A 23,772-nucleotide genomic window follows, 5' to 3' on the forward strand; every position below is an offset into this window, starting at 1 on the left:
CCAAGCAACGGGAGCTCACCCTGTCACGGGGATTCGAACCACCGACCTTCTGATAGGCAAGTCCTAGGCTCTGTGGTTTAACCCACAGCGCCACCTGCGTCAGGGCTTTTATAGAAGTTGGCAAAAGAGAGAGAGGTATAATGTCTGGTCTGCAGTTAAGGAGTGGGTGCCATGTTGCCTGCTAGAGTGCAATTGCCAGGTTGCAATTCTCTGATTTCTTCTGCCTCAAATTGATTGTTTGCAAACAATCAATGACAAGCAAAACAAACAATGACAAGCAAAAAGAAGCAAACAAACAATGACTCAGTAGGCTCAGTTGCACATAGGCAAAATCAAACAGTGTTCCATTTTTAGCAAACTGAATAATTTTGTTTTATTTACCAAGAGCTCTTATATCAGTAACTCCTGATCATTTATGAACAAATTAAATAGCAGCAACTCCTTGGACACAAATCTCTCTACCCTTCTATCCATTGTGAAAATGAACCTTTTTATTTCTTTCACATTTTACTTTTCGCTTTATTTTATAAACTTCTAGGTTTTCTGCTCTCGACCCTTCTATAGTGTTTCAAAAATTTGTAAGTGTCATCATGTTGTGACATCAAATGGGGCCATTATAAGACTATTTTAAGAAGAAGTGTTCAACATTACATAGGCTTAAAAAAATATTTTGAAGATAGTGTATTAATGTCAAAACTGTCACGGTGCTTAGATGCCAAGCCCAGACTGGATGCATGCAACCTTTTAAAAGTAAATCCAAAATTAGATGATACAGATCTGAATTCTTTTGTAATTTTGAGAAATAGTATTTCAAAGGAAGTGTAATCTATCTACCTTCTGTCGATCTATGTTGGATCCTCCTCACAGAGGGTCCATGTTGCGTGTGGCCCCGGAACTCCCCCTCCCCCACTGGCCTGGAGACGGGCCTTTGCCCCGACCCGGGCTGGTAGTATTATAATTGCGCCACCGCTTCTTGGCCAATCAGCTTGGTGGTGTGATTTGGGGCTTTGTTTTTAAGCGACAGCGCGGCATGGGGAACCCCTCTTGCTTGCGCTGCTGAACACCCACCTGCCCGCCCTGTTGTTAGGATGGTGTCTGGCCTTGCTTGGGACTTTGGTTGGTAGCCTGTTTTGGGACAGGGGCTGGTCAGGAATTTTGTCCAGTGTGGCAAATGGGCAGTGGCCACTTGGTTTTTGCCTACCTCTCAGCAATCGTCACAACTTTGTAAGGTTTGGCGGTTAGGCATTGGTTTAGGGGAATGTGGGGAGGGGAGGTGCGGCCATCACCTGCCCCTCCATTTGATAGGGTATTCCGTTAAAGGAATCCAGGGGTCTGGATCTTGTCCGAAGCCTGGGGAGGGGCTAGGGCCATGCCAGGACCCCCGGGAACTCCAGGGGTGAGCACCAGTCAACAGCCATTGTTGCAGCTCCCTCTGCTGGTAGTTTACCCTTTGCAGGCTCCCTGCTGGGTGGGCAGGAGCCAGATATAGTCATTAGATACCAATGCCTAAGCCAATACCAGTCACACTTGTTTATTCAATAAAGCTGTGGCCTAAATTTGCCCATTAACCTTTAAACTAAATTCTGTCTCCTTGGTGTGTTCATTTTCATGGGTGGGGGTTTGGGGGCTTGACACACAACTATCTATCTATATCTATCTATCTATCATCATCATCATTTATCTATCATCTATCTATAATCTATCTATCTGCTATTTAGAAGTGTGTGAATATGTAAGGAATGATCCTGTTGCAAACAAAATAGTAGAACAAACTTTCTCAGTTTTGCAGTAGTTTAGCCTTATTAATCAATATATGCCTTGACTTCCTTCCAAATAGCTAAGGAAAGCACACAAGGTTTTGGGAGTGGGGGTCTCTTCCCCCATCCAGACGCAGGCCAGGTCCAGAACTAATTGGTTTCAACACGGTTGTATTGTCATACCCCTTTCTGGGTCCTACCCTTGCAACTCCTTTTATTTCTTCGCTGTGTAATTTGGCCGGGCCAAATACTGAAGATGAAAAGAAACAATAATCCTGTTGTTACTATTAGGCAATTATAAGGTACACTACAGAGAGAACACACACCAGCAGTGGAGAAGTTGCTGTCTACTTGTTTTCTAAGCATCCTTCTCAACTCCTTAATTCTCTTGTAGAAATCAGTGGGACTTAACATTGTTTTTGTGTCCAGCATTAGGAGTTACTAAGAAAGGCATTGAAGATGATGATGTTATATCAGTCTTTGTTGGAGTCACATTTAGAATACGCTGCACAGTAGCTCTCAAAAAATGATAATAAAAAGCCAGAGGAGGTACAGAAAAGGGCAATCAAAATTATCATGTGTTACAAAGTTTCTTTTCCGCAAGGAAAAGCTGAAGGGATTAGGGTCTTTTGGTTTGGGGGAAGACAGCGAAGGAGAATGTGTCACAAGTTTTATAAAATTATGATACACATAGTGCCAAGAAAACAAATAGGGTGAAACAATTATCCCTCAGTCAACACAATACAACACAGGGTCGTAAGACTGATTGGCTGTAGGTTCAGGATGAAGCAAAGGAAATATTCTTCATACAGTTTGTAGTAAACTTTTGGATTCATTAATGTGATTGCTGCTACTAGTGGAGATAATTTTGTAAGGGATTAGACTAATTCTTGGAGGACCTAATAATAGATCTTAATGAGATTCCATATTCAGTCATCGTCCCCACACAAATTTGATTATCATTATGTAAGAGAGGGAACGGGACGTGGGTGGCGCTGTGGGTTAAACCACAGAGCCTAGGACTTGCCGATTAGAAGGTCGGCAGTTCGAATCCCCGCGACGGGGTGAGCTCCCGTTGCTTGGTCTCAGCTCCTACCAACCTAGCAGTTCAAAAGCATGTTAAAGTGCAAGTAGATAAATAGGTACCTCTCTGGTGGGAAGGTAAAAGGCGTTTCCGTGCGCTGCTCTGGTTCGCCAGAAGCGGCTTAGTCATGCTGGCCACATGACCTGGAAGCTGTACGCAGGCTCCCTCAGCCAGTATAGCAAGATGAGCGCCGCAACCCCAGACTTGGCCACGACTAGACCTAATGGTCAGGGGTACCTTTACCTTTACCTTTAAGAGAGGGAACAGGGATGACCCCACTGGGCCACCAGGCCAACCCCTCCCACATTTCCCCAATGCCATTCCTAATTGCCCACCCTTCCACTGGGTTTCTGTAGCAGGCAACAATTTCTAATTGCGCAGGTTCTCTATGTGATTAAGAATAAACCTAGAACACCAGGGTTCAAATCCCACAGGGAAGCAACCTGGAGTACAACAGACTCCTCACATGCCACCAAATCCAGGTTGGGCAATGACATTTGCATAGGAAATCTGCTTCCCCAAAGATCAGACTTTTGCAATAACAAAAGAGATGGGAAAATATAATAGAAGGTGTGGGATAGGGATGGGCAAATGTGTCACTTTTGATTTCTCTCCGTTTCTCATTTTACCAGTTTTAAGTACTTTTCTCTACATTTCCACATCAATTTGTGTTTTATTTTTATTTTTCCAATGTCCTCATGAAAACTCACCAGATTTTTGTTCAAATTTCTCTGGCATTTTTGCTTAATATACTCATTTTTACAAAGCGTTTCCCCTTAGTATAGTGCATTTTTATATTATTTTCATTGATACATGCATTTATATGCACACTTTAGCCTAGTATATGCAATTCTGCACAAATTACTTGGCTAGAGAATTGCAATGCAAAATTTGGAGAAGTGCAAATTTCAAAGGAATAACTATGTTTCAGTTCACACATGGTTTCGAATAATGTTAATTAGGCAAATTTGCCTTTATTTGGGAATCAAATTGAACTTATCTCCCATCCCTACTGTGGGATAGCACTGCTCAGTGCAATATCATCTAGCCTTGCCACAAACAAATCCAGATGAATGTTTAACATACAGGGAACCTGGAAGTGCCCCTAGTTTAACGGCTGAATCTGATTACCTAAGGAGCAACTTTCTCATAATTCCTGAAATGACATAATACTGCACACCACTGGGATTTCTCAGTAAATCATTATTGGACCATAACCCAAACAAACAAACATCATCTGAGACAATAAGCTTTCTTTTTGGCATTACAAATGCTGACAATTATTTATTTTTGCATACTATCCTCAGTATAATTTGATATTATTATGTGCTACACCTGTTTGGAAGCTCAGTAACCTTAACCCAGGAGTCAGCAAACTTTTTCAGTAGGTGGGCCACTCTCCCTCAGACCTTGTGGGGGGTCAGACTATATTTGGGGGGAGGGGGAATGAACGAATCGCTGTGCCCCACAAATAACCCAGAGATGCATTTTAAATAAAAGGACACATTCTACTCATGTAAAAACACGCTGATTCCCGGACCGTCCGCAGGCTGGATTGAGAAGGCGATTGGGACAGATCCTGCCCCCGGGCCTTAGTTTGCCTACCTATGCCTTAACCCAGCCTTTCTCAACCTGTGGGTCCCCAGATGTTGTTGAACTACAACTCCCATCTCCCCTAGCTAGCAAGGCCAGAACTCAGGGATGATGGGAGTTGTAGTCCAACAACATCTAGGGACCCACAGGTTGAGAACCGCTGCCTTAACCCATTTCTGAACACTAGATTCATTGAGAAACAAACCCCAAATAACTCTGTGAAGACAGGGGAAGGTTGCAAATCTTGATGGACAGAGTAAGATAGGAGTCTGCAGAGAACAAGCCTCCCTCAGCTATCAAACGGCACACACTGTCCTTTATGTGATATGGAGTGCTGCTACAAATCAGAGTTGAGAAAGCTGTACCCTCCCGATGGGTGGACTACAACTCCCCTCATACTTGACCATTGGCCATTCTGCTTGAGGCTGATGGGAGCTGGAGTTCAGCAGTATCTCACAAGTTAGCCATCTCTGATCCTCAAGACCACCTCATTGCACATAAGGGGCTGTGGCATTTCAAAACAGCAATGACAACAGAGCTTTCCCCCTTTCCCTCCTCTGGCAAATTAAAACCGTGCCGGTATATTTTAAGGCTTTCGGCTGTTGTGTTTCCAGGGAGGGGTTGGTCTGGAACGTTTTCCCTTATTATTGCTAGGCTGATTGTTATGTTGTAGCGTTGCATGCGACTGCCTCAGTGCTTGGCTAGTGAACAGGAGAAGTCCCAGGTAGGTTTAAAGAAAGCAGAAATGACCAGCAGGCAGCAAGAACACAAGGGATTCCTATCACAGTGGCTCAGAACCCTGTAGCACAACACAAACAGATCTTTTGCATAATGACTGGGGGGGGTGGGGAGGGAAACTGTTAATAACGGTTATCTTTCAGTAACATAGCAACAGCCAAATCCTTGAAAAGAGGAAGTTTTCATTTATACAGCATTTCATTTAAACATTGAAATTTGGTATAATGTAGAGTATGAAACAAGTTTTGAAAGGAAGCTAATGATTAAGAAGAAATGCAATGGGCATTTAATAAGTGGAAGGAACTGCAAGATAATTAACTGGCATGCATAAAGATTCATGCTTTATACCAAAATTTTAATTTTGCACATAAATGTGCCTGATGTAGGCAGCATTTAATCACCTAGCTGACAGGAGTAACTACTTTCATTTAACCTTGACTGAAGATCATGAATTCTAACAGGTTTAATTGGATACATCATTTAACAGAATGAACAGAGCAAATTTTTCTCAATTCATAGGTTCTGATTGACATGCACCAGCAATAAGGCGTTGCACAATTAAAGCTGATCTGTATTCCTGGCCTGGGCACCAATTGCCATAGTGATGTGACACTGTTTGATCACTGTGGCACTGAAACTACACTGAATTTCCCCTTGTTTTGAAAAGGGCACTGCTTTAAAAGAGAGAGAAAGGGAGAGAGAGATTTTGGCACTTAAAAAAAATTACTCACATTGATATGCACAAACTGTAAGGGTAGGGGCATGTCTTATTGGTAATTCCAGAAAAGGGAAGGGGGGGGAATGGTGCAATAAGCTAACAGTGCACTCCTTTACACATCTACTCGGACGTAAGTCCTATTGAGTTCAATAGGGCTTGCTCCCAGGTAAGCGGGGTAGAGGCTTGCAGCCGTTTGTTACTACAATACTTAGGTAGTGTCAAAAATGTAGGTAGTTCAAATAATCGGTGTATTTCTCCAAACACAAACATTTAATTCATTTGCATATGTAAAATTATGTAAATCTAATTTAGTTTCGCCAGGTAGAAAAACAATAGAATGTTCTAGTGGTCTCACTTCCTGTAGAATATTCCATACTGGGCGAGCAGGGAGAACAAATGACCCCAAGTTCCTCAGCAGAGGAATGGATGTAGCAGGTGTAATTTGGAAATCGTAACAGGGTTGGTGGCGCTGTGGGTTAAACCACAGAGCCTAGAACTTGCCGATCAGAAGGTCAGCGGTTCGAATCCCCGCGACGGGGTGTGCTCCCGTTGTTTGGTCCCAGTTTCTCCCAACCTAGCAGTTTGAAAGCATGTACAAGTAGATAAATAGGTACTGCTCCGGCGGGAAGGTAAATGGCGTTTCCATGCGCTGCTCTGGTTTGCCAGAAGCGGCTTAGTCATGCTGGCCACATGACCCGGAAGCTGTACGCTGGCTCCCTCAGCCAATAAAGCAAGATGAGCGCCGCAACCCCAGAGTTGGCCACGACTGGACCTAATGGTCAGGGGTCCCTTTACCTTTTTAACAGGGTTGGTTGGAAACTTTGATTTGGGGTTTAACAGGAATTAAAGGGATTTGTCATAATGAGTCAATAAAGGAGTCACACAAGGGTCAGTGGAGCAGCATGCACATGTTCATTATGGAGGAAAAGGGTACTGTGTGACATTGATACACTTGTAGTATTCTAATCAGCAGCAGAGCAAGCTGATTGGGCGCCTGGGGCGGCGCACATGCCCTGCATCCAGGGGCGGGGCCAGCTGCCCGTGGGGGCGGGGCCAGCCAACCATGGGGCAGTGCCAGCCGGGGCAGGCCGCTCCGCGGGGCCTCCAAGGAGTCTGCCTGCCTCCTCCCACTCAGCCGCCCTACAGCTGAGGGGGAGGCGGTGGGCAGACTGTTTGGGGCAGCGCGGAGCCTGCAAGCGCCCAAGCCACCACGTCTGTGGCAATCACACAGGGTCCCTGGACGTTTGGCGGTCTATTGATCTCTGTGCCACTACTGTGATTGCTTCCCCGCTGCCACCAACCCATTTCTCTCGGGTACACACAGAGTCCAGACAGTTGTTAACATTAAATCAAATGAGCAAGTTTATTTTAAAAGCATGAACAAGTTTATGGTTTCAGATAATTTTTCTTGTCAGTTTCTTAATCTTAGTTCCTTTACTGGCCTATACCTTCCTAATAACTTCTAACTGATTATCCCAACTGTCTATCTGACTCCTCCTAACAGTTTCCCTCACTCTCTCACATCAAAACTAGACCAACCCACAGACTTATCCTCCCTCTTCCTTCTCCAACTCCCAACTGACTTCCCAACAACTCCAACTCTAACTCTGTCTCCTCCCCTTGGGTTCCCACTGGCCAATCACTTCACACTCATTTAACCCTTTCCTTATGACCCACCTAGGAGGGCAAACGCCACAATGTCACTCCCAGGAGAGATGCGTAGCTCGGGCATGCTGCAGGCCCCGTAGTGAGTGCCGCCTGGCATTTTGTCACCCCCCTCAATGGTGACACCCGGGTCGGACCCCGCACCCCCTTCCTCCGCCCCGATTGTAACCCTGGCTTCTTTTGGAGTAAACAGAGTCTCTGCCATGTGCAGCTTTCTGACTTCAACCACACAGCGTGTTCTCTCCTCCATCTCAAGTCTGCACCCTGCCCAACTTAACCCATTTTGTAGAGATGTCAGGGAGAGCAGGTATTTCAAAGAAACCTTAAGGAGGAAGAGGATAAGCAGCCTTCGATACGTTTTCTTTGTCCATATTTCATACTATGAAATCTTTAGAAAATTGCTTAGGTAAGTTAATGCTGCCCCCAGGCAAATTCCCGGTCCCTAAACAGCTCTTTCTCATCAATCCACCAGAGGCTTCTTCAGATCCTGGCAGGATTCCATAGGTCATATATTTATATAAATATATATTACTTAGATGAACTCATAGTCTGCCTTCCAGTCATTAATAGCTGGTAGGGTTTTCTACAGGGGACGCAGGTGGCACTGTGGGTTAAACCACAGAGCCTAGAGCTTGCCGATCAGAAGGTTGGCAGTTCGAATCCCCGTGGCGGGGTGAGCTCCTGTTGCTCAGTCCCTGCTCCTGCCAACCTAGCGGTTTGAAAGCATGTCAAAGTGCAAGTAGATAAATAGGTACCACTGGGGCGGGAAGGTAAACACTGTTTCCGTGCGCTGTTCTGGTTCCCCAGAAGCGGCTTCATCATGCTGGCCACGTGACCCGGAAGCTGTACGCCCACTCCCTCGGTCAATAAAGCGAGATGAGCGCCGTAACCCCAGAGTCGTCCGCGACTGGACCTAATGGTCAGGGGTCCCTTTGCCTTTAGGGTTTTCTACAACTTTTCCTCTTTCCTCTTTTTTCTTTATTTTTTACAGTTTGCAGTTGCATGAGGCCAAAGTTATTTAGTGGAAAGTATAAAATTATACCCAGATTACCTGTTCTGGAATATATCATTGCTAGAAATAGAAGCACCACTCCTAATTATTCTTATCTCTACTAAGGACTGGTGACAGACACTGACTTTGTCAAATTCTTTCAGGCAAACACTTCTGCTCGTTTTCAAAGTTTATATATAAAGAAAAATATTGCTAAGTATGTTGCTACTTTGTTTTCCTATCTGGGTGGGTGAATCAAAGGGGAAACAAACTACTTGTGAAAATTGTGGAACGCTCTACCATCTATAAAAGAACTTCGGTGCAATATTGCTCGCTCCCAAAGGATGCTCAAAACAGTCTCTTGGTTTGTTTGCTTTTCCTGTATTGCTAAATACCTGTGGATGTTTGTCAGGAGTTTGCCGATGTTCCACAAAGAGGTGGACAAGGAGGAGCCCAATATGCTTGCCCTAGTGAGCAAAACCTCTTTGAGCTCCCTTTGTTTTAACTACGGAATTTGAAGTGGAGAATGGTTGCTGAATTCTAACCTGAACCGCCTTATTGTGCTTAATACAATTGTTGACAGCATGTCGCCGTAAAGGATAGTCTGCACAAAGCATTGCTGGACTTTGATTTCACAATAGGTTGGTCATTTTTCTACCAGTTCAGTTGGAATTATTGGGTAGGGAGCCAGTCATTGAAGCAGTTTGCCACATGCGAGCACTGATTTGCTGATGAGCCATTGGCAAGATATGTGACTTTTCTCCAGCTTAGACAACTGTTTCACCCAATTCAAACAAGGTAAACGGGGGCTGGGGAATAGACCCGCTTTGAAAACAAGCGCAAATTGGATTGCACTAAGCATTGTCCATGAAAGGTTGCTGGCATGTTGGCAAAGAAAGCAAACGCCAGCCCTACTGAAGCATTTTTGCAATGTTTTCTGGTTGTGTGCACCGAACATCTGAATGTTTCTAAGAGCAATTCTGTTTTTTCCTGGCTGTGTGATATAGCAGCTCCTTAGCTCAGCAGCAAGACACCTGTTTGGCTTGCAAAATGCCCCAGGTGACTGGAGGTAGAGCTGGAGGTGTCCCCTGTCTGAAACTCTGGAGAGTTTCTGCCAGGCAATCCTCAGCGAGATGGTCTTAATGGTAGGACTCAGTGTGAGACTGCTCCCTGTGTTCCTATTTTCCGCAGTAGAAAAAAAACATATGACCGTGTGGTGACATTTTTTTTGTTGCTTGTCCCTACAATGTCTAGTCTTGTTTCTTACTGGTGTTTTTTTTATTATTATTTAAAGGAACTAGACACAAACCTGGCTGCCTTCACCACTGCCTTTGAGAGGGCGACAGCTGAGAAAATCCGCTGCCAGGAAGAAGTGAATAGAACTAATAAGACTATTGAGCTGGCCAACAGATTAGTGAAAGGTCTTGAGGTGAGGTCCTACAGGGCAGCCTAATGAAGCAGCCGACAGAAAGCATGCCTTTGTTATACACTAGTGATCTGACAATAACAGAGGCACTTAGCAAAGAACCTGATGAGCTGAAAAAAAATTATGTCATTATCATTCATTTTTCCCCATAAAGGAAACATGTTTTTGACCTTTACGTTTTCTTACAATTTGCCTCGCTGCCGTATATATTAACTGCAAGATTACCTACTAACTAACATGTCGATGAACGTTTAGAAAAAAGGCAGGAATGGCAACTCTTGGGCAGTGCTAACAGACTTTTTTTTTTTTTAAGATGTTCCAAGTCTGAGATGCTCTGAGATCACACCTAAATATTTCTTAGGATTGCAGCAAAATACCCAATACAATATGTCCTAGTTATTTAAGGAATATGATACTTGGCTATTCAGACTCGAGTTTTACTCAGAGTAGACCAGTCTAAATGAATGAACACAACTAAGGCTCTGCGCGCACTCCCGTTTACTCTGCACCCAGTGTGCTGCCGCCACTGATTTGGGAAGCAGCATACATGCAACATGAGCCACAAATCCATTTCTGTCCTGTAGTTTCCTATAAAAGACTGCATTTTGATGCATCCCCACAGCTTTGAGCCAGATTGAGAAAAAGAACTACCTAGCTGTGTTTTAAGCTGGTAATATGTACATAGCCAGAGTTGGGTCCATCAATTTCAATTCACTGTGAGTAAAACTTTTTTTGAATCCCACCCTAAAACTCCTCCGTCCCACCTAGGCCTAGAAATGCTTTAAAATACTACATACCGTATTTTTCGCTCTATAAGATGCACCAGACCACAAGGCACACCTAGTTTTTGGAGGACGAAAACAAGAAAAAAAATATTCTGAATCTCAGAAGCCAGAACAGCAAGAGGGATTGCTGCGCAGTGAAAGCAGCAATCCCTCTTGCTGTTCTGGCTTCTGGGATAGCTGCGCAGCCTGCATTCGCTCCATAAGACGCACACACATTTCCCCTTACTTTTTAGGAGGGAAAAAGTGAGTCTTATAGAGCAAAAAATACAGTATCTGTGTGTATCTGGTTGCACCATAGTGGCAACACACAATCAAACATGGCTTAGCTTAAACCAGGAGTGAGGAACCTGTGAGGAAAATCTCCAGATGTTGTTGGACTCCAACTGCCGTCATCCCTGACCAGCATGACTGGTGGTAAGGTCTGATTCAAGGTGTAAGCTCAATTATCTTAGACTCTACAGTACAATATGATTTGCTCTGGCAGAGTAGTTTACTACCATTCATGTCTGGGCGAAGTCTGTATCAGTGGAACCTCTACCTGCAACCATAATCCATTCCAGAGGTCCATCCAGAGGTTGAAACAGGTAGCTGGGAGAGGCGGCATTGGGCACAGGCGGCAATCGCCACTTCTGCACATGTGCGGACGGCGATCGCCGCTTCCGCGCATGCGCAAACAGCGATCGCCGCTCCTGCGCAACCGGCGGCAAACCCGCTGGTTACTTCCGGGTTTGCCACAGACGTTGGGCAAAATGGACGCAAGCAGAGGGGGACGTAAGAAGAGGTTGACTGTACAACAGTACAGTCCCTAAAGATGCTGTGGAAGCTTCAGCTGGTTGTGAATGCAGCTGCCCAACTGTTGACAGATTTAAATGAATGTTAAAAAAATGTTGGAAGGAAATTATATGGCTTTAGTAGAAATGTTTTAAGGAATTAAGCATAAATAAGTATTATAGTTTTAATGGAAAATAAGGTTAAAATATGTTAAGATAATCATATGACACAAAATAGAGAAAGATGGAAAGGATTTGCTGAAACAATTAATAGAAATGGAATCCAAAAAGGGAGGTGAGAGGAGGTCGATGAAACAAGGGAATGAAAGAGAGGATATTGAGATGGTATGATGTGTGTTTTTTGAACTGTTTTTGCTTTTGTTTTGTTTAATGTGTTAATGTTGTGTTGTGTATTGTTTATATATTGTACTGTATGTTTTTTCTTCTTTTTCTTTCTTTTTTTTCTTCTTTCCTTTTTGTAAGGTTTAAAAGTAATAAATATTATTTAACAAAAAACAAAAAACAAATAAACTGTTGACAGATTTAAGGCAGCACCAGCATATTATGTCTTTTTTAAAAGCTCACTTTGTTAAGTTTAACTTTGTTTCCATACTCAGTTTAAAGTTGTGGCACTGAGCTTTAAAGTCCTAAGTGGCCCATGTCCTGGATATTTTGAGGAAAGCTAAATTCCTCAATTTAAGATCAGTCCATGAAGCCCAGCTCAAGGGACCCCCTTGCTAGATTGTCATCTGTGTTAGGCCGCCATCTTAATAAGGCCCTCCCTTGGGAAACCCTCTTGTCTCCTTTTTAAAACAGGTGGAGAGTCCCTGCTCCATTCCACTGAGCTTTTAACCAGCCTGTTTGCCTCATGATGAAAATATCCAAGGTTCCTTCCTTATAGTTACAGACAACTTTGTAGTTGCCTTAAGCTGCTATAAATTAACCTGTGGCCCTTTTATTTCAGTCAGAGAATGTGAGGTGGGCTCAGTCCGTAGCTCAGTATCACGAGCAAGAGAAGACACTGTGTGGAGATGTGCTTCTAACAGCGGCATTCATTTCGTACGCTGGGCCCTTTGCCAAACCGTATCGGCATGAGCTAGTTCAGAATCTGTGGCTGCCCTTCTTGAGAACCCAAAAGGTAGTATGCAATAAAGATGTCTTTAGTTGAAATGTTTTGGGGGAATAATTTTTGAAAACTATACATTATGCTTCTGTGTTGCCAGCAAAAAAAATCAAAAAAATTCTTACAATCCTTCATTAGATAAGGAGGCGGTACATATTAAAAGTGCACGAAAACACATTTTACATGAGCAAAATATTTCACTGTTCTTAATTGTAGTAATAGAATTGGATTTTTTTTCTCCCTATTCAAAATACAGTGGTACCTCAGGTTAAGTACTTAATTTGTTCCGGAGGTTCGTACTTAAGCTGAAACTGTTCTTAACATGAAGCACAACTTTAGCTAATGGGGCCTCCTGCTGCTGCCACGCCGCCGGAGCACGATTTCTGTTCTCATCCTGAAGCAAAGTTCTTACCCTGAAGCACTATTTCAGGGTTAGCAGAGTCTGTAACCTGAAGCGTATGTAACCTGAGGTACCACTGTAGTTCAGTAGTAATTCAGTTGCTAACACAGATCAAAATGGCATAATCCACTATACCTTTAGGGACAGTCTGACATTTTGCTACATCATCATTATTATTATTTCAATTTATAAACCGCCCTTTATCAAAAGATCCCAAGGTGATGTACAACATTAAAAACATAATAAAAACATACTGGCAGAGACAGCCTAATAATAAAAAGTCATCATAATAACAGTCCTCTCCCCCACACCTTCACAGTTCCACAGATTATTTAGGCCTGGTTAAAGAGGAACATTTTTGCCTGGCACCTAAAGACATGTGTAATGGGTATGAGTTACTCGTGCGTAAACTGGTGCCTTTCTCGGCTAATTTGCCTTGTTAAACCTTCCTGACTGCACAGCCCCTTCTCATTGTGGCTGCCTCAGTCACTGGCAGAATCCGTCAGTGGGCGTTTCTTGAACCTCTTCCAACATAAACGTTGTTTGACACCCAGTCTCCTCCTCCTCTCACTGCACGGGAGTCTTCTACGCAGGGAAGGCGTGGGTAGCGGAGGACCTGGGCTCTCCTCACTGATGTCCAGTGAAGAGTCCTGGAGCCCTCTCTCCACTTCCCCCGTCTGCCTCCCTTTATCCCTGGTGTTGCGCTGATTGGCTTCCCCCTCTACTGAGCTGTTTCTCCCCCTGCTGCTGGGTCCTTCGCCAGCATCATCTGGGAGCCTCCCCTTCGCCTCTCCCTCCGATGTCAGTTCCCTGACAACATGTAAGGATGACACCAGGTGAGCCTCTGTGGGGAGAGCATTCCACAACTGGGGAGCCACCACAGAAAAGGCCTGTTCCGCCCTCCAAACCTCTCTGGGATGGGAGACACAGAGAAGGACCTCAGATGACAAACGCAGGGTCAGGGTTGGTTCATAGGGGAGAGGGTTTTGTTTTTCTTTTTTGTTTTTAATGGCATTGTCATACACAGTGCTTTCTTTCTTTAAAATGTTTAGGGGTATTCTCATTTTGACTCACGAAAATCACCATTTTATAGTTCAAATTGGGGGAAATAAATACAGTACATGGACAAAAGTACAAAGAACATGCATGCAAAGAACAAAGAAACTGACCAATCACCGTGCTAGATTCCAACTCCTACTTCACACATTAAACGCTCGCTTCCGTCTGAGACTCAGGAAACACCGTGACTGGAAATGAGGCCGCCATCAGGGGTAGCAACAGAACTGATGATTCACTGTGCTAGAGTTAGATTAACAAAATGTTTAGGGGTATGCGTACCCCTGTGTACCCCCGGAAAAAAGCACTGGTCATTCAGGCATGTATACTGCTTGGCCACCAAACTGCGGGAGGCAGTGGAAGACAGGAGTGCCTGGTGTGCTCTGGTCCATGGGGTCACAAAGAGTCGGACACGACTAAACGACTAAACAACAACAACTGCTGCAACGTACCTTAGGCTTTCCTGTGAAGGAAATGCAGGGTATAAAATGATAGATAGATAGATAGATAGATAGATAGATAGATAGATAGATAGATAGACAGACAGACAGGCAGGCAGGCAGGCAGGCAGGCAGGCAGGCAGACAGATAAGCAGAGTGATCTTGATAAATATCATACAAAGAACGAACTGGTGTTCAATATATGATACACTTTGATTTCATTCTTTTTGTTTTATAAAATATTTTCATAAAATATATACACCGCTTGATGGTTAAAAAAACCCAACGACCCTCAAAGCAGCTTACATAAAGATAAAACAATAATTCTGAGTTCCGATATGAATGAACTCCTTTATTTCGTTTTGTTTCCTGATATGTAGCATTGCAATAGCACCCATCTATGTTTGCAACATCTGCAATGGGAATTAAGAACCGCAGCGTTCTTTTCCCTCTTGGCGACCCTGCTATGCTCCTCCCTTCCCTCCCTCACTTTCTCCATGCTACAGACATGAGCAGTGTGATGTATTGTCACAGGGACAAGTCACTGAAACTAGGCATTTTTAAGTTAACCTTTATTATTTTAGGTTCCCATTCCAATGACTGAAGGTCTTGATCCGATCTCCATGCTGACGGATGATGCAACAATTGCTAAATGGAACAATGAAGGCTTGCCTAGTGATACCATGTCCACGCAAAACGCCACTATTCTTACAAACTGCGAACGCTGGCCTCTATTGATTGACCCCCAGCACCAGGGGATCAAATGGATAAAAAGCAGATATGGCTCGGATTTGAAAGTCATCCATTTGAGTCAGAAAGGGTAAGCGCTCATTGGCAGCTGCTGCTATTAAGAGGAACAAAAACATTAGGTTTGGTATAGTATGACTGTTGATGCAATGCACTGGCTTGTTTTGCTTGTTTTAATCCATGCTTGCTGCAAAGATACAGATGTATAAATATATCAACTGACTACAAATACACACACACGCACTCAAAGAACCAGAGTTTGATGTAAATAACTGGTGAAAATCCCTTAACTCTCTTAATGCTCTTCCTTGTACTGTATCTACTCCTTAGTCCCTTTGCTCTCCATAAATCTCTCTCCCTAAATCTCTCTCTCTCTCTCTTTTGCAGGTATGTCGATGTGATAGAAGAAGCTATTGTTGCTGGAGACCCTGTTTTAATAGAAAACCTGGAGGAGACCATTGATCCTGTGCTTGACCCTCTGCTTGGGAGGCACATGCTCAAAAAAGGAAGGTGAAGATGTGTGTGTATTTATGCATGCGATTTAACTTGAGATGCAATGGAAATTTGATTCAGTTTACGTTTAAAGGCAGATTTCCTAATCTGCACTTTCTGGAACAGATTGAAACCCAGCCATACTTTAAAATTCGCACTCTTCCAGATTTTGTGACTTCGTTCTCTAGCACACTAATGTGGGAAGGAAATGCATATGAATTGTTAAAGTGTGCATATACCGGTAAGTGCATGTACCTAGTGGAATGCATTAAGGGGAGAAATTGCTTTGCAAAAATATGTATATTAGACAAAACTGCAAACAGAAATGTATATACTGAAAGAAATTTTCCTTCTGCTCCTGTAAAGACTGGATACAAACTAAGTTAGTTGCACTTAGTTCCCACTGCAATCAACCTTGTTTATTGAGCATTCATCCTGATTTGCATGTTTATACACCTTCTCATTTATCACTCATTGATTCCACACTTTTCAGTACATTTCCTCCTCACTTTCCTGTCCACAACAATTTTCTTTCTTTCTTAAAGTGGATTTGTTGTACTTGGGTGACAGAGCATTTTAATCCACTTTAATTGCACAAATTGAATTTTGGGAAAGAATTTACAGCCATAAATAATACTGATATTCCTAGCCCTAAAAGTTAGCTCCAATTACTGCAGCTGTGAATATCTCTACTGGGCGGCTAAACCAAGAAACAAGGTTTATCCGAGTCTGGTTGCCCACAATCCCAGACGATAATGCTTCCAACCTTTTTCACTTTGTACCCTTAATTTCCCACCTACGTCCAAATCTTGTTTGTGGGTTTGGTTGCCTGCTGGGTCTATCTTGTCTGAATAGCATCTTCACACTAGCTGAACCCTCTTTATGCTGACTATTGATCTACTGTTAAGTCAGACTTGAAATGAAAAAAGCTATCTTTAATTTCTTGCTGCCCTGGGAGCATTTGATTTCAGTGTGGGAGTCTGTGGCCTGTTGAGACCTATTGCATTGTGGTTGCAATTCTGAATTTGAATGAATGCTAAAATCTTTATGGTTTCAACTGGAGCGAATTCTACAGGTTTTTCCTTGCCTTAATTTTTCCATTTCTTCTCCTGCATGTTTTTTATTTTCTCAGAAATACAGCTGTAACTTGCAGTGTTTCCCAGGGTTGCCAGTGTGGAAGGCCTACCCCTCATTACTGTTTGCAAAATCGGAGCGTTTTTCTAGCATGTTTTTCCTTTTGCAGGTATATTAGAGTAGGAGATAAGGAGTGTAAATTTCACCCTAAATTCCGGCTCATCCTCCACACCAAACTTGCCAATCCCCATTACAAACCAGAAATCCAGGCTCAGACCACATTAATCAACTTTACTGTCACACGAGATGGTTTAGAAGATCAACTGTTGGCAGATGTTGTCAACGTGGAAAGACCTGATCTGGAACACTTTAAGGTTTGTGTATATGGGAATGTGCATCACCTCATTTAGATGATCGTGTGCCGTTTGAATGGACCAAGATACGAACAAGCCAAGATATGATCCTCCTTTCATTTTAGTGTGCAAACAAACAAACAGAGGAGTCTTCTGTTAGCTATAGTTTATGATTCATCGAAACCAAGAAACTATGGTTAGCAGTTCTGGAGTAGTCCAGTATATAAACCTATGATTTGAAACTGGCTTAATAACCTGGCTTGTTCTGAAGATGTTAGCCATAGCTTCCTACTGTCTCGGATGATAGGTCATGTAATATATCTTGGTTTATTTGCCAGTGTGCCTATCTTCCTGTCCATACTCACAGTTGCATTGTTTTTTCAATGAGTGTTCAGGTAGCTAGGTGTTGCAATATAAAAAGTGCTTCTTTTCAGTCAGCTTTCATTGCATTTTTTTTTAAAAAATGATTGCTCTGTTGATTTGCATCAATTGCTTGCTTGCATCACACTTGGAACATTTCCCCTACCAGGCAATGAAATTTTCTTTGTGAAATTAAAAAAGGGTTTGTCAGCTTCCATTCATGCAGAATTTTCTTATACAGTGGTACCTTGGTTTAAGAACAGCTTAGTTTATGAACAACTTGGATTAAGAACGCTGCAAACCCGGAAGGAGGTGTTTTGGCTTGTCAACTTTGCCTTGGAAGCAGAACATGTTGAGTGTGTTCCATTTGTAAATTGAGTCCCCTGCTGCTATGAGAAAGCACGCCTTGGTTTAAGAACGCTTTGGTTTAAGAACGGACTTCCGGAACAGATTAAGTTCATAAACCAAGGTACCACTGTACTGGCGACACCACAGCAGTCGTAGAAGTAATTATTCTTAACAGCAAGACATAAATCTGGATGCCCAGCTCATATTTATTGGGGTGGATATGGTAAAGTTTAGACCTGCTATTTTACTAATTTTTGTCTTGTTTTAAGTCTGCATAATAATATTCAGAATAAAGGTTACACTTTTACACATTTCACTTTTTTGTTATCAACCCATTGCTCAATTATTAAACCCTTTAAATGGGGGATATAATAAAGTCTTGGGAAATCAGCAAGTTCTGAAGTTCAGCGATGCATACTTCCTATATTAATGGTGCTTGAATTATAGGTTTGCAACCTTACCATTTTCATTTCAGTCTGAACTCACAAAGCAGCAGAATTATTTTAAAATTGAGTTGAAAATGCTTGAAGATGAATTACTGACACGCCTTTCAGCAGCCGAGAGTAATTTCCTTGGGGATACCCTTTTGGTAGAGAGACTGGAAACAACAAAACACACAGCGGCAGAAATAGAAATTAAGGTAAAATGATCAATATGAAGTAATCACAGCCTACAACAACCATAGTCACGGAACAACGCAAAAGCAACTTTAAAATATATCTGTAAAGTCATTATAACATTTCCCCCCTCAACCTACTTACGCAATTCTTAATGCTTTCTTTTGGGATTTAATGAAAGTTGTAATCTGCCGTAATTACATTTATATAATCTATAGCACAGAATGTATATACCACTGTGTTGTAAAATTCCTGTGCAAATTATACAGTGATCACTTACAAATGAGTAAGCTTTAGTCAGAGGGAAATATTTTACTGCATTCTAAACAAAAGCTATAAAACAAAGGGGATTTAGGCGAAGTGTCGACTCTTTCCATTCTTTTTTTACACTGCATTTATAACTTTCAGTTGGAAATCAAATGTACTTTGGGGTCCTTTGTTTATCAGAAATATTACCTGTTAGCACTATTTCTCAAGAGCTAAAAAAAGAGTTTTTTTTCTCCAAGCTACAATTAAACTGAGACCATGCATTACAAATAATAATAATAATAATGTTTGCTGTTGCTAGACAATAAACTTGGCATACTAAGTAAAAACACAAGAGGTGGGGGGGGAATAAAAGATTATTGGAACCAAATGCAGGTGAAGAGAATGTCTTCAGTTTCTGGCTCTCATTAAAACTGTCAACACCAACAGCGATCGTGTGCCAACAAGGGCAGGGAAGACACTACAAAACGAGGGGCTGCAGGTGAACATGAAAGCAATAAAAGTGATTCTAGTACTATGACTTGAAATTAATTTCAGTCATTCTGATGCACATCAGTGAATATTTGGTGCTGTCAGAAAACGTAAGAATAGCAACATGGTTAAGAAACCACTGCATTTTTTAAAAAGTTGGCAACCACTTTGAATCACATCTCTTTCTACCAATGTCATGCAATTGCCATTAACAAGCAATTATCAATAATAAATTTGACATAAAAGTGGCAGTGTGTTATATCTAGAAATGGAATGTCCTATATACGGCTTTTGTTAGGGTTGGGTGCTTGTGTAACAAGATATGGCTGCTCCCCTCTGCAGCCCTCTGCGTGCCCAAGGAATTTGCTTTTATGTAATTATGTGAGCAAAATAAATATTATAAGTCCAACCTTGTACTTCCCTATCACCTCTAAGGACACAGTATCAGCTGGTCTAAATTGGAACTTGGGCCTCCTTGAATAATAATAATAATAATAATAATAATAATAATAATAATATTTATACCCTACCCATCTGATTGGGTTGCTTCCAACATATACAGAAACATAATAAAACATTGAACTTTAAAAAAACTTCCCTATACAAGGCTGCCTTTAGATGTCTTCTAAAATTTGTATAGTTACTTATCTCCTTGGCTTGGGGCAGTCGCATAACTTCATACCCACCATATTTTTTCTGATGAAAATAGGGACGCCCTACCATATCTTCCAACATTTATCTGATCGAAATAGGAACGTCCTAAAGCAGCGGTTCTCATCCTGTGGGTCCCCAGACGTTGTTGGACTACAACTCCCATCATCCCTGAGCTCTGGCCTTGTTAGCTAGGGGTGATGGGAGTTGTAGTCCAACAACATCTGGGGACCCACAGGTTGAGAAAGGCTGTCTTAAGGAAAAGCGGGCTATTCCGAGATAAAATCAGAAACTGGGATGGCTTCTCTAAATCCGGGACTGTAGCTGGAAAATTGGGATACTTGGAGAGTCTAACCTAGTCAGACTTACTACTAGCTCCCTCCATTCCCCTCCCCTTCCCTGTCTTCTTCCTTCCCAACAGATTCTCATACAGAGGTTCTCTAGACACGTTTCTCCACGTGTGTTGCTCTCCCAAATAACTGCATTAATTCTTTGCTCATACCAAAATCCTTCCACTATGTTCTCTTCTACCTTGGACAGTACTCTGAAAAATGGAACTCTATTTCTCTTGTCTTCGAAACGCCACCCAGTCAGTTGTTTGTAACCTATAGGTTCAAAGGAGTGCAGTAGAAAATAATATCACTCATTGTTCTGAATTCTGGGGTGCCAGCTACACCCCTTGCCTTCATACTTGTTGTCCCCTTTTCAGTACCGGCAAGTTCTGAGTTTCATCATATTAACTATCTGATGATTTGTAGGGTTTTAGGGTGGGTGTTGTTTTTTAACTACAACCAACTGGTATGTTCCAGGTAATGGAAGCCAACATCAATGAAGTCAAGATCAACGAGGCCCGTGAACATTACCGCCCAGTAGCAGCAAGAGCCTCGCTTCTCTACTTCCTCATGGATGAGCTGAAGAAAATCAATCCAATGTATCAGTTCTCACTCAAGGTTACTATTCAGGAAGAAATCAATATGTTGTTTTTTTGTGCCGCTGTTTTAATCTAGCATCACTATTGGCTTACAAGCTTGTCTGTCTCCCCTCACAGGCATTTAATGTCGTATTTCACAAAGCGGTGCAACGAGCAGAACCTTCCAACAATGTGAAAGAGAGGGTCAACAACCTGATCGACTGTGTAACCTACTCTACTTTTATTTATATCAGTCGTGGGCTATTTGAGAGAGACAAGCTTACTGTCACGGCCCAAGTAGCTTTCCAGGTAGGCTGGTTTCCTTTGGCAGCGTGCAGACAATAGAAGAAATTAGAGCCACTGTCGTCCATGCTGAGATGAAGGGATGGACCTGTGGTCCTCTAAATGTTGTTGTCCTCCAAGTCCCATCAACCCAGCTAGCATGGATGGTGGTCATGGGTTTTGTAGTCCAGCTGCTTCTGAAGGGCCTCATTTCCCCATCCCTGGTGCACATGGCTATTTTGGAATGTATTTCAATGTTTCAGGTGTCAATCTGATCCCAAGCCTTTTAAGAGTGTAGGGCAGGGGTCAGCAACCTTTTTCAGCCGTGGGACGGTCCGCCGTCCCTCAGACCATGTGGTGGGCCGGCCTTTTTTTGGCAGGGGTGAACAAATTCCTATGCCCCACAAATAACCCAGAGATGCATTTTAAATAAAAGCACACATTTTACTCGTGTAAAAACACCAGGCAGGCCCCACAAATAACCCAGAGATGCATTTTAAATAAAAGCACACATTCTACTCGTGTAAAAACACCAGGCAGGCCCCACAAATAACCCAGAGATGCATTTTAAATAAAAGCACACATTCTACTCGTGTAAAAACACCAGGCAGACCCCACAAATAACCCAGAGATGCGTTTTAAATTCTACTCGTGTAAAAACATGCTGATTCCCAGACCGTCCACGGGCCGGATTGAGAAGGCGATTGGCAGGCCCCTGGGCCTTAGGTTGCCCACCCCTGGTGTAGGGTGTCTTGTGAAGATTACCCAGCACTGCTAGCCATACAGGGCAACAAATCTTCTATCTCCTTCACACTGATGCATTGACCTACCTTAACTAAGGCACCTGTCAGCATTTCTGCTTCTCACACACTTTGGACAGTAAAATACTTTTTATGCTCAAGGCTGCTATTCAGACTTAGTTCTATCATGGGCGCTGGTCTCTTGACCAAAGTTTTATTCCTTCACCATGCATGCAGAGTCCCCCCCCCCCAAAAAAAATTGAGCTCACTAACAGTAAACACATTTATGAGATTTAGGTGCACATCAGCATAGCTATACCTCACCTCCATGGGGCTCGCAGAATCAGAGTTATGCAACACAGAGAACTTTTGCAAGTTAGCAAGTATAATGCCTCCTTCTTTTTGGCCATGCCGCATCTGCTATTGGTGCGCACTGAATAAATTTGGACCTGCTTTCCATATAAATTTTTCTGTAGCACAGAGGCAGCTGATCCCAGCCCTTTTATTGCGTATTATTTATCTTTGGACCAGAGAGCTAGCTAATGCTCATAGATGCCTTAGATCATGCTATAATCTTTCCCCCTTCTATTATCTAATACTGAATATAAATCAAACACATGCCATGTTAAGGTTAGGAACAGATGGCACTTCTGTTACACGAAGAAGAAATGGGGGTGAAAGAGCTGGAAAGTTGGTGGGGAACCTAAAAAAAAACTTCCCTTTTTAGCTTACCAGGATCTATTGTGTCATTCTCTTGTTATTACACTTAGCTGCAACTCTGTATTGTTATAGAAGGGATGTTACAAGCTGAAGAAAAAGATGCTGCCCTTAAAATCCTTTGCTGGGTTTTAGCAGGGTTTCTTTGCATCCCAACAAAACAGTAGGAAGTATTAGAAAACGCCGGCAAGGTATCACAATCTAAGAAGTGCTCCCCACTTCCTCAGATAGATTTAACTGCAGTCCTATAATGACAAGAGTGCCTTCCTTTAAAAATAATAATAATTTAAACACGCTTATCTGTGTGCCTGGGATAATAAAGCTGTCTCGAGAGAGTCCCTTTAGAACCCTGAGATTAACGCTAGAAAGGAGCTTTTGCTGAAATTCCTTCAAGGCCACTCAAATATTCAGTGTTTACTGCTCACAAAATATTTGCTGTTTATGTCTCATTCTTTCTCTCCAGCTTTCCCTCTCCCCTCAAAACATTTTAAAGGAAACGACTGGTTTTTTGTTTTTTTTTAAAGAAACAGCATCTCCCTCACCCATGCTCAGTGTACACCTTTTGTACCAACCACCACAGCCCTTCCCGCAAATGGCTTGTGTCATGATAGATTTGAAGACGGAGATGAAAGCAACAGTACTCTGAATAGTCTAATTTGTTTGAAGGAAATAAAGCTCTTGTAAGGCATTCCCAAGAGGATCCTCCTCCCTGCGACTGTTTTTCTTCCTCCTCTTCTTTTTCCTTTTTGAAGCAGTGTGTAATCTGGTGCATTTCAAAAGCGAAGCATCTCCTATTCAGAAGTAGCTGCGGAAGTCTTGCTTCCTTTTCCCGGGAACAATAAAATTCGTCATAAATGCCCCTGTGCCCCTTCCATATCCCCATTCCATTTGTTTCAAAGGGCAGCTGCACTCAGCAGCCAATCATCGCGTCCCGTTCGTTTTCCATTTTGATTGCTGGCATTTGTGCAGCTACTTTGACTCCCCTCAACACGTTCCAAAAGTACGTTGCAAATGTTGATGCAGAAATGATGTTGCCCTTTCATGGAGCACTTTTTGAAAATGAACAAACCACCGAAGAGCATTTAGGAGGCTGGTCTTGCTTTGTAGTAATGGAGAGTTGCCACCAGAAACTTTTGCTTGCTTTGAATAATTCTCCAAAGTGCTGCAGTCAGAAAAGGAAAAGAAAAGAAAGTTCTT

General features: G+C 42.6%; 1 protein-coding gene across 1 annotated transcript in view; it reads left to right on the plus strand.

Annotated features, from left to right (window-relative positions):
• LOC310691029 (dynein axonemal heavy chain 11-like) overlaps nucleotides 1-23,772 on the plus strand; it is a 228,191-nt gene that overhangs the window by 166,409 nt on the left and 38,010 nt on the right. The window contains exons 53-60 of the mRNA XM_083470619.1: nucleotides 9,841-9,975; nucleotides 12,492-12,665; nucleotides 15,131-15,366; nucleotides 15,681-15,803; nucleotides 17,029-17,233; nucleotides 18,396-18,560; nucleotides 20,736-20,876; nucleotides 20,975-21,145. Of these exons, the coding sequence (XP_083326745.1) occupies nucleotides 9,841-9,975; nucleotides 12,492-12,665; nucleotides 15,131-15,366; nucleotides 15,681-15,803; nucleotides 17,029-17,233; nucleotides 18,396-18,560; nucleotides 20,736-20,876; nucleotides 20,975-21,145 (1,350 nt within the window). The remainder of the gene's footprint in view (nucleotides 1-9,840; nucleotides 9,976-12,491; nucleotides 12,666-15,130; nucleotides 15,367-15,680; nucleotides 15,804-17,028; nucleotides 17,234-18,395; nucleotides 18,561-20,735; nucleotides 20,877-20,974; nucleotides 21,146-23,772) is intronic.

Source organism: Podarcis liolepis (assembly GCF_965112155.1).
Source record: "Podarcis liolepis genome assembly, chromosome: 1".
Classification (NCBI taxonomy): domain Eukaryota; kingdom Metazoa; phylum Chordata; class Lepidosauria; order Squamata; family Lacertidae; genus Podarcis; species Podarcis liolepis.